This window comes from Acanthopagrus latus, chromosome 19, assembly GCF_904848185.1.
Source record: "Acanthopagrus latus isolate v.2019 chromosome 19, fAcaLat1.1, whole genome shotgun sequence".
In the NCBI taxonomy this organism is placed as follows: domain Eukaryota; kingdom Metazoa; phylum Chordata; class Actinopteri; order Spariformes; family Sparidae; genus Acanthopagrus; species Acanthopagrus latus.
This window is the reverse complement of record NC_051057.1, coordinates 2,978,250-2,992,109: the sequence shown is the minus strand read 5'-3', so window position 1 is coordinate 2,992,109 and position 13,860 is coordinate 2,978,250. Positions and strand designations below refer to the sequence as shown.

The 13,860-nt window shown below is 40.7% G+C and overlaps 1 protein-coding gene across 7 annotated transcripts in view; it reads left to right on the top strand.

Annotated features, from left to right (window-relative positions):
• The window catches only part of arhgef4 (Rho guanine nucleotide exchange factor (GEF) 4), a 129,693-nt gene extending 118,778 nt beyond the window's left edge, over window positions 1-10,915 (top strand). For all 7 annotated transcript variants that reach the window (XM_037079545.1, XM_037079544.1, XM_037079546.1 and 4 more), the window contains 7 exons: window positions 437-616; window positions 920-1,152; window positions 1,924-2,053; window positions 2,200-2,331; window positions 5,252-5,495; window positions 6,099-6,176; window positions 9,512-10,915. In XM_037079545.1, coding sequence (XP_036935440.1) covers window positions 437-616; window positions 920-1,152; window positions 1,924-2,053; window positions 2,200-2,331; window positions 5,252-5,495; window positions 6,099-6,176; window positions 9,512-9,669 — 1,155 coding nt within the window. In that variant the 3' untranslated portion in view covers window positions 9,670-10,915. The remainder of the gene's footprint in view (window positions 1-436; window positions 617-919; window positions 1,153-1,923; window positions 2,054-2,199; window positions 2,332-5,251; window positions 5,496-6,098; window positions 6,177-9,511) is intronic.
• Window positions 10,916-13,860: the final 2,945 nt, after the last annotated feature.

Here is a 13,860-nt window from a genome sequence, read left to right as displayed (position 1 = left end):
GCTCCAGGCATCCAGGGGATTAGATAAACCTCTCTGTCTTTAGTGCACATGATGTGCTTCGGCTAAGACACTCAAGAGTAGTTTCAGGATTACCAAATCTGATGACAGTCATTTAATTCTATATAACATACAGCAGAAGTTATCAAAGTTGTTAACATCTCTGTGTTCATCGCTATGTACTTTTACTCCTGGAAATAAACACACTTCAGGACCCCTACAGGCCAAATTGGTGTTCTAAGTAGTTTATCTCGCTTTTAAATTGCAAGATAGGATTGTGTTTGATATTTGCGTTCATTTGTCAGGGAATAATGCATGGGTCTCGATTTTTAAAAAATAGACATGTGTATTGACTGTCATCTATAAGCGAATACAATTTGAAGGCGATTCTGCGCAACAAATGTTTTAAGTGTATTTATTATTTTTTTGCTTCCTTTAGGGTTACATCAAACAGTGCCGCAAGAGAACAGACATGTTCACCGAAGAGCAGCTTCGCACTATCTTTGGCAATATTGAGGAGATCTACCGATTCCAGAGGAAGTTCCTGAAAGGCCTGGAAAAGAAGTTCAACAAGGAGCAGCCGCACCTCAGCGAGATTGGCTGCTGCTTCCTCGAACACGTAAGCTGAGTCACAAAAGTCAATCGAAACAGCTTGCAGAAAAGCATTTCTGTGGGAATCTTTCAAAATCACGCTGAGATGTTACTGTTTGTAAAGAATGGCATGCAAATGTTAAACAGTTCTTGCACAACGTCAGAAGTCTCTTTTTAATTGTTTTTCAGAACACGCAAACTAATATTTATTTACTTTGTCATCAGTTTCCTCTCACTAGATGTGAGTACATGCTGTTGAACCTGGGGTCAACACTCCAGCCAAATCATTGTCTCGCCTCTAACCCCTTGTCATGCTGTCTTTTCTGTGTAGCAAACAGATTTCCAGATCTATTCGGAGTATTGCAACAACCACCCGAACGCTTGCGTCCAGCTCTCTAAACTCATGAAGGTCAACAAATACGTGTTCTTCTTCGAGGCCTGCCGACTGCTCCAGAAGATGATTGACATTTCCTTGGATGGCTTCCTGCTCACACCAGTTCAGAAGATCTGCAAGTACCCACTGCAGCTGGCTGAGCTGCTCAAATACACCAACCCACAGCACAGGTGACTCTCTCATGTGTCACACAGGGAAGCATTTCGAGGTTCATTCATTTATCATTTTACAACACCAGGACTGCAACATGAAACTGAGTTTTGGTCCCTTTATGCTACATCACAGACACAACAGAAACAAAACAGTTATTTCATAGAGGAGTGGAGTGCCGACCATGGCCTGAGAAGTCTCGAGGAATGAAGGAATGAAGCTGCTCTGTTGTCTGCTGGTATTTCAGGGAATACATCTTTTGCCAGTTGGTAACAGGGTGAACTTTCAGGAGCTCCATCAGTGTATTTATGTGCTGATGTTGAAAATAACCATCGCTTTTATTCTTTCCTCCGGAGATAGCCCAGCTCTCATTGGTCAAGAAGGACAGATGCAGTTGATACATATCCACATTTCTGAGCTTAAAAGTTAATTATATTGTGTATATTGTGAAAAAACGAACCCTGTGTTGTGACCACTTTACACATCAGTGTTTCCCACACCTAGACTTTACATGTCCAGGTATACTTGACAACCAATTTTACATTTTTTACTTTTTTTTTATTATCTGTCCGAGGTAACGACAGCATCCATGATCAATTAACTACTGGACAGTCTGCAACTGCAATAAGTCAGGCTTTGGATACACATGATAGTTATTAGGATACATTCATTGTCAGTGTTGGTCTTTTCATGGCATCTCTTGACTATAATAAAACAATTAGACCATCGCCAGACCCATCCTTTAAGCTTTAGCTGCACACAACAACTCCATGTAATCCTCTGATCTTAAGGGACTACAAAGATGTGGAGGCTGCCTTAAACGCCATGAAGAACGTGGCCAGGCTCATCAATGAGAGGAAACGGCGCCTTGAGAATATTGACAAGATTGCCCAGTGGCAGAGCTGCATAGAGGACTGGGAGGTGTGTCAAAAAGCATCTCTGTGCTGAAATAGTCTCTCTCTTAATGTTGTTAAATGCAACTTTAACAATGCTGAGCAGCACCTAACAGCTGTGTGTGTGTGTGTGTGTGTGTGTGTGTGTGTGTGTGTGTGTGTTGATCCATGCAGGGTGAAGACATCCTCAGCAGGAGCTCAGATCTCATCTTTTCAGGGGAATTGACAAAGCTGTCCCAGCCTCAGGCCAAGAGCCAACAGAGAATGTTTTTCCTCTTTGATCATCAGATGGTGTACTGCAAAAAGGTGCCTTATTGATTTTACACTGTATTTAACACGCTTTTATATTCTACCATCATAAAGCATAGCAAAATTTAACTTGTTCAATCCAAATTTATTCAAGTCACATCCAATATGAACAAAAATATATTAAATACACTATGTGCACATTTTTATTGTCAAATGCATCACATTGTAATTTCTCATAGATAACAGCGACATAAGTAGACCAGGGCCTGTATTCACAAAGAATCTTAAGGCTAAAAGTAGCTCCTAACAGGCGAATTTAGGAGCAACTCCTAAAAATAATGGGCCTGTCAGTCGTAACTTTAGGACTCCTAATTTTTGAAAATAAGAGTTATTCACAAAACATTTTAGGCCTAAAAGTAGCACCTAAGTCTGGGAGACCTTAGAAGTAGTCCAGAGGACTCCTAACTCGCTAAGACCTAGTCACAGTCGAATGTTTTGGAGACGCTAAATGACAGGGAATTGTTAAAACAGTGTCGGATGGACCACAAAGGGACTGAAGTTGTGGTTGAGTTGAAGAGGGAAAATGCAGCTCTTCGACTAGTATTACCTGGGGACCTCAAGTGATTTAGAAATCATCCCACCACGTCTGTGTTTCATGCGGCGCATTCGCACAGGATAAGCGAAGTTTGTGTTTTAACTAGAATTTACTGACATGATCCCCCGGGTCGATCGCACCGGAGCCCTTGCTGGAGCAGCACAATGGTTAGATATGGATATTATGGATAATATTATAACTGGTGAGCCTGTTGAAGGATGGAAAAATGCTCCTTACCACATGCTGCCATGCATGTAATCCATCTAATCATCTTTCAAGATTTCGCTCTTCTGATGAGCCTCCTGAATTTGCACCCAAAATGCTGTCAAAACTTTCATTTATAATCCCCAACGCAGCCTCCATAATTCTCGACCGGGAAAAGGCAGAAAAAAAGGTAGAAAACACAAAAACCTTAAGAAAAACAAAAAACAACTCCAAATCACAGAGATGCTGATTCGCATGGGACTAATATTATCACATGACCTCTGTGTTTGGCAAAATATGGTAGGAAATTTGCGGTGGAAATTTTACTTTACAAATTATGTACATGGCAGATTCACACGGGATTAAGATCACAGACGTCCTCCGCAATTATTACAAATTACTGGAGGTCCGCAGGTTATACTAGTCGTGTGCGAATAGGACTTCTGTTAATCGGAAAAAAGTTGCATTCCATCAATACACAAATTGTCTTTGACGCATGTTACAATATTCTGGACATTGTTGCGAAATGGCCTGGATCAACACATGATTCCTGAATTTTAATAGAGAGTGGTTTGACGCAGCTTTTCGAGCAAATGCCTCTTTTATTGGCAATTCACTTTCTTTGGCCAAAGCATTTTTGTTTGGGGGGGGGCACTTAGTTCTCCTCATGAATACATTTCTTTATCCAGTAGCTTTTCAATGGCTTTGTCATGGGCTTGTTGGCAACATCCTTATTTTCACTTCATGCATTGTGCAGACTAACCCCCAATTTCCACTGGATACGTTTCCGCTGCGTTGCGTCTCCGTCACGCCGGCGGAATTGATATGTTTTTATTTAGTCTATGTATTAATCCCCACCAGGTCCGCTGTGCTGCGTATCTGCTCCGTCCCAGCTCCGGAGCACCCCTTATGCAGGACTTCTATATCTGGCGGACGCCGGAGCACGACGCAGCAATTCAGCTGAATTTAGCACGGAGCAGACAGGAAGTCAAGCGCCGAAATAACAAACAACATCCGGTTACTTTTCAAAATAAAACACTCCGTGTTGACACCAGCACACAAATCTCAAAAAAGAGACAAACACAAGCTCTTCTGCTGATCCTTCAGTCGGGAACACTTCGTGTTGTTGGTTTTAATAACACAGACCTATAACTGCGGTCGTGAGTGAAACAATCACCGTTGTCACCGCTTCTAAGTGCGTCCATAGCAACAGAGAGTTACTTCTAGTTCATGAGTTCAATGTTTTCACAACTAACTGCAGATTTTCTCAGCAGCTTTGTGATTTACTTTTAAGAAACGACTCCTACATATAAACTTTAAGTCCGATTTAGGAGTACTCCTAACGTTAAGATAAAAGCCTTTGTGAGTACGGGCCCTGATCTTTCAAGGTCCATGCAGTATTCCCCGAAAAATGTATGAAACTGCTAAAAAAAAAAGGGCCCTTCTCAATGTTAAAGTAAGTGAGAAAAAAATCCTGCATCCATCCCTTTATCCAGATCTGCAAAGATTTTATGGAGTCTCGTCTGGGCCCGAGAGCCATCCTCCATCCAAGTTTCATGGAAACCCATTCAGTAGTTTTTTTGTTGTTATGCGGACAGACTAACCAGCCTTACAAGAAATAATCAATCAGACACAGGTTATAATGTAACCTTCTTGGTGGAGGTAATTAAACACTCTACTGTTCTGTACTGTTCTGTCTGCATCCACATAAACTGTGGTCCTGTAAAACTGTCATGGTCTAAAAAAAGAAGAATAGTGACAATTTCCAAGTGGTTCCCTAAATGTCAAGATACTTGGACACCTTAATAGTATTTCAGCTGAAACATGTCCATTTTTACATGTGCTCAGGTAATAAATAAAAAAACACACTTGTGTATGACAGTACCATGGCAGTACACTTCAGTATTGGGGCATGAAATAAAATGGAGTCTCTGGTCTTCCCTACAAAGCTGAAGTACAGTCACTAATATTAATAATTCACTTACAAAATTAAGTAACGATTGAAGTTTACAATTAATTTTCTGTTTTATCTTGTGAAAACTTTGATAATTGATTGAAATTACTGACTGGCCTAATATTGCAGCACCAGTAGGCAGTCAGATGTGTAATAGGGGAATGAGCCTTCTACATCAAACAGCTGTCACCTGCAAAACATCTTTGGCATCTTTATCGCTGCAGGACCTCCTGCGCCGGGACATGCTGTACTACAAGGGTCGGGTGGACATGGACCACATGGAGGTGATAGATGTGGAGGATGGCAAGGAAAAGGACTTCAACATCAGCGTGAAGAATGCCCTGAAGCTGCGGTCACAGGCTGGTGATGAAGTCCACCTCCTATGTGCCAAGAAGCCGGAGCATAAACAACGCTGGCTCCAGGCCTTCGCTGACGAGAGGATTCAGGTCCAACATGACCGGGAGACAGGTCAGATCCATGCACAGTTCAACATTGACCTTTTACGTAATCAGAATCAAAGTCAGTCTTTTGGTTTGCTGACTCTGCTGCAATAACCCCTCAGAACAGTTACAAAGGGTGGTGGTTAAATCAACCCTTCAACCCCCTCACTGCCATCAGTAGTTGTCGATGGCGTTTGTGTAAACAGGTGCTTCATAGGCCAGCATTAGCAAACCCAGCCAGTCTGCACTGATATTAGAGGAGCAATATTAAGCTGTAAAATCTACTGTGTTTGGTAACAACCAGTGTGTACATGGATAAGTGTTCTTCACTGTTCCACAAATGATATTCACCTCTACAATGATTTTTGATTATTTCATCAAGACATAGCTAAAGGTACAGTTAAGTATGACAGCCGATGTTACACAAAGGATCGTGCTCTCTTTGTTCTCAGTAAAGCATCAGGACATCGCTACCTTTGTGTCTAATATCCTCCACATGCACACAACATTTTGAGTACTTTTAACTCATTCAGTGCCCAGGTTTTCTATCATGTTTTGCATTTTCCCATATAAAACATCTCTATTTATCAAGAAAGTTTCATAATGATACTATTTATTTTTCTGTTCTCAGGCTTCTCTCTCACTGAGGTTCAGAAGAAACAGGCCATGCTGAATGCCTGCAAAAGCCATCCAGCTGGGAAACCCAAAGGTATGCACCTAAGGATTCAGACAGAGGCACATATGTGGATTGCATGGACTTGAGTAGTTAAACATTAGACACTCAGCACCTGTACCTGAGTGTCAGTGTTTTTATCAGTCAGACTTCACATCCTTTTAATAAGTCGTTAGTTTTATTTTCTTTTGAGAGTGTGTATAAAAGCCTTCAGCTCACCTTAAGGCTTTGTCCACACCAGGGGTGTAATAAAATAACTCTGTGCACACGCAACCATAAGTCCGCCACCAAGTGATGCAATATACGTGAGTACGGCAGTAGGTGGCGATGTAACGTAAAACAGGAAGGCTGTTTTAACCAATCAAAATAGTTTAAAACCGGAATGGGAAAGCGCGGCAAATACCAAAACATAAACAACAATGGCGACTCGCAAGGAGGAATTGTTTGTCTGGACCGAGCTGGGTAACTAGCTTTAGTTTTAGATTGTTAACAACCTCTAACCACCTTCTAACTGTCGTTACTCTGTGTTTACATTGCTGTGCACGCAATATTTACAGCGGCACATGTTCAGCTCTGACGTAAGCAACGGAAATATTCGCGGTTGTCATATCCACACGCAACAGCTGAAACCTGAAAAACTCACCCTGGACCCCGGTTTCAAAAGACCACGGTTTCAGTGTTCCAAAAGCACGGTTGCATGTAGACAGAACAGTAAAACCAGGAACGTAACTTAACGGTGGGCGGCTGTGGCTCAGCGGGTAGAGCAGGTCGACTAGTGATCAGAAGGTTGCTGGTTCAAATCCCGGTTCCGGGCAAGGCTGAGCTGCATGTTGAGGTGTCCTTGAGCAAGATACTGAACCCCACATTGCTCATCAGTGAGGGCCCTGCGATGAGCTGGCGACTTGTCCAGGGAGTACCCTGCCCTCACCCTGAGACAAGGCTGGGATTGGCTCCTGCAGCAACACCCCGCAACCCCATGGAAAGGGATAAGCGGTTACGGATAATGACATGACATAACTTAACGGTTGCAAAATTAACCGGGCTGGTGTGGACGGCTATTAAGTCTCAACTTTTTATCAATCTGTGGGTGTCTTCCTCTCTCCTTTGGCTTGGATATGGACAACCTCACTATTCATAATATAAAAGTTCTGATATATAATGCATCCAGTAGCACTCTTTATTGGAACTGTATGTCACCAGGGCCTCACATTCTTCAAGCATATCAGAATCCCTTTTAAAAAACAACAGCAAAGGTTTGACTAGAACAAAAAATTCTCATCCTCCTTCAGAACAGTAGAGTTCTGTATGAAGACTCCTACACTCACACTTCCAACAAGACCAAATCTCCTCTAAAAATAAATGCCTGCATTCACACTGCTTATACTTTACTTTTCTTTGATTCATGTTACTGGCAATGAAGCTCAACGCTTCCTGCACGCCTGTTTTCACATTAAAATATTCCAGTTGCTCAGACAAAATAATCATATCACAATAATGAGTGAATGTAAAACAAAGCCCCTCCCCACAGAGGAGCCTGCTGTGCATAAGCAGGCTTGTATCCACGGTAACAGAGGATGCCAGATAACCAAGATGGCGCATTCAAAATAATAACAACAACATAAGCCCTGATTGCTCTTTTTTCTGATCAGTACAACTACATTAGTGCCTCATGCAGATCACTGTAGATATCCCTAGTAACAAAACATATTCCTCACATCGCGGTAGATGGAGTTACAACGTCATCATTACCCGGTGCAACATTTTCGCCATGCTGCCTTTCTGAAGCATGAGTACTGTTATTTCTCTAAACAAATTCCACCACTTCAGAACGTACTGAATACAAACTAATGTTGTAACTGCCCAGTCACATGAAAGACACTTTTACTAATCAGGAGCCATAAAGACAGAGCTTAACACTGGAGTTAGCATACAAGCTATCGAGCTAGATTTAGCAACATAGCTCAACTGTAACTTTGTACGACCATATGCGCTATTGTGAGTGTTACTGTAACCATCGCCATCTTAGCCTTGTGGTTAAAACATAGAATGAAACATATCAAGCAGGGGTCCTTACTTGTCCAGCAGAAAAGCAGCAAACTCAGTGTCTCCACCTCCACCTCTGAAATGATGCTCTGATATTTATCCTTGTTTTCTCTCTGGCTCAGTCCAATTCTTTGTTTTCACACTGCTTTTCTTCGTCAGTCTTCTTATTGCTACTCTTAGACATTGGCAATAGTGGGGCTTGTTTCTGCACTACTGTTGTTGTTGTTGTCTGTTCTCCACCAATGTTTTTAGTTTGGGTTTGAACGTATCTGACCAGGTAAGAGGAGGCACTGTGCCTGTGTGGGGGAGGGGCACTGCCCAGTGCACGCTGTGTGAGGGAGAGGGCTGCCAGCATGACAGTGATTGACACTTCTCAGACACTCCCCTTGACTCTGATTGGTTGTACTGAGCCAGGAGCGGTGGATTCTTGCAGATGAAATTACAGCAGCTGGGTGGTGCCGCAGACAGTGACCATATGACCAAGAAATGGAGTACTTTAGTAGTCTATGTTGTAAACATGAATTTTTTAGTTGAAATTCATAAATAGGACAAGATCATGACCCTCTACACCACACCTTTTTTGATGGCTTCCTTCTGGCAGAGGTAGATGTCATAGGAGTCAAGACAGAAAACCTTAACAGAACCAAAACAAAGCCGCACAGTCTATGTGTTGGAGCCTCTTAATTCTTTTTATTAATTATTCAGAAAATGGTATATGGTAACGATATAAAATAAGGCTAAGGATGACTATTCAAGATGTATATTGTACATGAACTGTTATTTTATATGACTGTTTTTTGTTGCTCAGGTCCCTTCTAGTCAGGCCATCCTGAGGACAGCTGGTTTGGCCTTTTGTCTGCATTTTGTGTTGAAGGAGTGAGGACTGAAACAGTTTATCAGCTGCTAAATTACGCTCATTTTTTGAAGTCAACCCGGAGAATATTTCTGTTTATGTAAATAAATTCAAAACCTTTTTTTGTTGAAATTGGAAACATCTCCGCAAGTGCTTATTATTTAGTGAGTCGTAGACCTCCTCTTCAAAAACTGCTCTGATGATTTTTGACCTTTTTTTTTGTATGCAAGAGTAGCCATAACACCATGAATACACAAAAGTCAGTCAAATTGTAGTTGTCTGTTATGTTGTGTACTTGATGATTTTTCATTCTCACTTAGATCTTTTATGTTTGCTCTGATGTTGTAAACACCACTCCTCCAGCCTCGCCTCGCAGCCATAAAATAAACTTGAACTTTTCAGCTTTTCTCAGCTGTGTGTGATATATCAGAAGAATCTTATACGTACTATTTTCTGTTCATCTCATCCCCTTTAGCGGTGACCAGACCCTACTATGACTTCCTGCTGCGACAGAAACATCCCTCTCTCCCAACTGCTTTGCCCCAGCAGCAAGTCTTCATGCTGGCAGAGCCCAAGCGCAAAACCTCCACCTTCTGGCACAACATCGGCAGACTGACACCCTTCAAGAAGTAAAGAACAAAAACCAGAATGGAAAAGAAAAGCTGTGGAGAGAAGGAACCGAGGAGAACAAGGAGAAGAGCTCTTTTCTTGTGCCTGAATAGACCCTTTTGAATTCTTCCTCTCTTTTTTTCCTACTCGTAACATTGCCCTAACTGACATACTGATATGTTGTATAGATGTGGATGATTATGATGAGGAGGACATTTTTTGAAAGCACTTTATAGGTTGGCTAACAATCAGACTTGAGAATGGTCTCCTGGAGACATTGAGTCAAACAGGAAGAGTGGCCTCCTTCTTAACTTACTACTTCTACACCTTCAATCAAGCACCAACTGGTACTAATACTACTACTGTACTGCTGCGAGTGAGCATAGGACTCCTGACCGTGCTGCCTCTGTGAAGACATTGGCTGTTGACAAAATTGTGTCATTTATTTCAACTGTACTATTGTTTTATGATTTGACAGATGCCAAGTGTTCATAGTGCCAGATGATTTGTTTTTGTATTTGTTTGTTCTGTGTCTGCTTCTGAAAAAAAAAAGGGAAAGTGTGTGTGTGCGTAGGGGGGCTCTGTTGTTCTTTTCTCTGTGCAAATATATAATTTCAGGATCATTTCAGCTAGGTTTTCAAGTGTTTTTGATCTCCATCCAACACAATTTGGGTCTGGTGCATTCGTGATATTGTGCAAAACCTGATTAAAGTCATCAAATGCGGCCTGAAGAAGATTCAAAGCAACCCACACACTCCGGCAATTCACATTCCTCGAGTCTGATCCTCGACTCCTACTTCTCCCTGCCATGTCAATGAAGGTAACCAACCTGTTTTCTTTTCTTTATTTTTTTGTTAAGTGCCATTGGAAGTGTGTCATGGATGATTCACGATGACATGCATGGATGTGATGAAAAAATACTGTGAAGAATATTTTTTTATCTCTGAAGAACCCTGCTATATTTAACCAGATTGAAGAACTGAGGTTTCATCGTGCTAGGTTGATGAACACACACACACACACACACACACACACACACACACACACACACACACACACACACAACACAACACAGATGTTCTTTTATCTACCTGTACTTCTGATATCCAGTATCCCTGCTCTGTGTATCTGGTCTCCAGTATAATCTCATTTCAGATAAATGCAGCCCAGTGATATCGCTCTGTAAGTGCATTCAGTACTTTTTTCACCTTTCTGTTCAAATGTTTTAGCTTCTGACCATATGGAATATTAAACATTCCTAAACTGACAATATTGGCCATTGGTTGGTGTGATTGGTTACTGGTCGTGAATGATGGAGGGATTAGGGAACATTCTGATGTTGGAAGTCCAAACAAACCATTTGAACAAACTTAACAGGTCTCTAAGAAATGGAAAGTAAAGAGGATAGACTGTACATCTTAATTTAGAGACACTCCTTGTACTATTGTGTTTAGGTATTGTGGAAAGACATCTTTAGACATGAAATATTGGAAATGTTGTAAGATAATCTGGAGCAATGAGTGGTTATACGACAACAGAGTTTTTCCTTTTTTTTGTGTGCAGGAAAGTAAAGACATCTGGTTTTGTCCAGGAGAGCGACTAATGGTCACATTAGATTTTTAGCAACAGGCGAGATCAAATTAGCCAGCTTAAACCGGTGAAATAATATTACGATTATTGTGACTGTGATATGATCCAGGATTCCTGGGATCGATCATTCTTGCGTCATAATTTACATTTTCATGGTGATGCGACATTTGTACCAAATAAACATGTCTTCTTGCATCTGGAGAACAAGATTTATAGGCCAGGGCGTCTCTGCAGCACTACAGCTCTTCATTATAATGTGTCTGTGTTTGCCCAAGTTTGATGAATTTTGGTCCATTAACCATGCTTTCAAATTGACAATTAACCAGATAATAGGCGTATAGCACATGTATCCATAACAACACAGATCACACATGCCCAGCGTTGATGTTGCTTACATGCCAAAGAGTTTCAGATTCTGAATGTGACCTGATTTGGCCTACACAATGAATCGAAACATCATCAAAATCAAAATATGGCAGTATAGTACAGTTTTTTAATAGAAGCTGCAGTTTTGGCATACAGATTAAATAGAATGCTGTAGTGATGATGAAATGATGGAAATCAGTTTAGTTTGCACTTCTAGTTCTCTCGTCTCAAAGTCAGTGGGCTTTTTGAAGAGGTTCTTGGCTGAATGCCTTAAATAAGGCCTGTGGTTCACACATGATTAAGATATTTACACATTTTACAACATAAAATACATAATTAAATGTCGCACAGTTGAAATATAAAGTGCTTATGTGTCTTGAGAGCAGTTGCAGCTAAGCTGTGACTGAATGACACTACAGAAGTTTTCTTGGACTTCAGTGTTACACATCATCAGTGCTGAACATGCATCCTCTAACTTGTCCATCTTTAGTTGCAAGCTATTCTTACTTTACAACTTATACACTCAGTGTAAAGAAGTATAAGCAGCAAAACCCATGTTAAAAACATACTTGCTAGTATTCGGTAAGTTTTTGGTTATATTTTTCCTTTCCAGAGGAGCACAGTTTACTTGGCCCCAGCAACCGTTATCAGAATCAGAATTCATTTATTTGGAATTCTGATTCTTACTGTCCCTTACTGTCATGACCTGTTAATGTTTAAATAAAAGGCCATACAAGTAGTTACATATATCTCTTATTGGGTTGGTTTGCCATTTTACAGACGTACAATATAGACAATGGACTTAATGTGCAAAAAACAATATTCAAATGGTTCAAACTATGGATGTCAGTTTTGTTCATTTTGCTTGCGATGGCTAGACACTTATTTCTTAGGGGGAAAAATAATTCAAAATGATGTGAAGGAGAAGAAGCATTTTTATTGTAATCTGGCACCGTACTGTCCCAATGACCTTAATGGAACCAAGATAGGATGGTGTTGTTCAGTTGTCTAACATTGCCTAGTGGCCTTTTGCAGTACTGCAGTGAAAAAATCCTGTGCTGGAGGAAATGTACCAACACTGAGCTTATGGTAGCATGCTTCAGTTTTGACTTCAGACTGCTCTAGTGAAGCAGTTAGCTGATTGCTTGACTGGTCAGAAATAATCTAAGCAGTTAACTGATGAACAGTTAACTGTCAACATCTATAGTATTTTATTTTCAAAAGACATTTGTGAGTATTAAAAAAGTAATAATCAAATTTGAAAAAAAAAAAAAAGTGCTTCTCTTTTGTGCTGCCAGTCACAGCTGTGATTTACTGTAAATAAATCAGGTTAAAAAAAAAATCTGAACAAGGCATCCTTTAATAAATGCCTGCCTGACTCAGAGACACATATCACATCTTAGCCGCTGTCTCTCTGGAGAATACAAAGCGGACGAGCCGTTTGTTGTGACAAAGATATCTCTCTGCTCATGTTGTGGAGCAGACTGGAGATCTTCAAACACACCTGAGAAGTAGGCCAGTTGGATCTGGCTTGACAACTCTTTGAGATGAACCCAGATGTGATCGTCATTTCCACATGTGCATGGAGGTAAGAAGTGTAACATTCACATTCATTTATCATTATCATTTGTCATTATAATACCTATTTATATTATTATTATTATTATTATTATTATTATTATTATTATTATTATTATCATTATTCAGTCTTCTGAGCCTATGATAAGTATCTTTGCAACAACAAAGGTGTAACAGATGTGGGGCAGGGATAGAAGTGGGTGAAGACTGTTTTCCAGCATTTGTTTTCTCCTGCAGAAGACACATTAATTGCCGTTTGCTCTTGGTTTTCAATATGTCTGTGCCCTCAGCAATGCAAAACAGCACTGTCTGATCTAATTCTTGTTCCTCTTAGAATACATAAAAAATACATTAAATGACATTAAAGTGTATATTTAGCTTTAGATTCATTGCACTAACAAAATGAACTGGAAATTATTCGCCTGCAGTGAATTGTAACAACAAATGTCCTCAAAGCTGTGAGAAGCAATGTACAAAAGGAAAACACTGACACCTGGTGGCAAAGCAAGGTAACTGAATCTACCAGCTATTACAGGGATTTACATCCATGTTGGATCATTCTGCACCACACAAATTATGTCCAGTGCCAGAACAGCAAGCTATGAAGAGTTGACCTTTATGAAGTGAGGTGAAGTGAGGAGCGTAGAGGTCCAGATGGTGCAGGAGGTATTTGTGGCATCA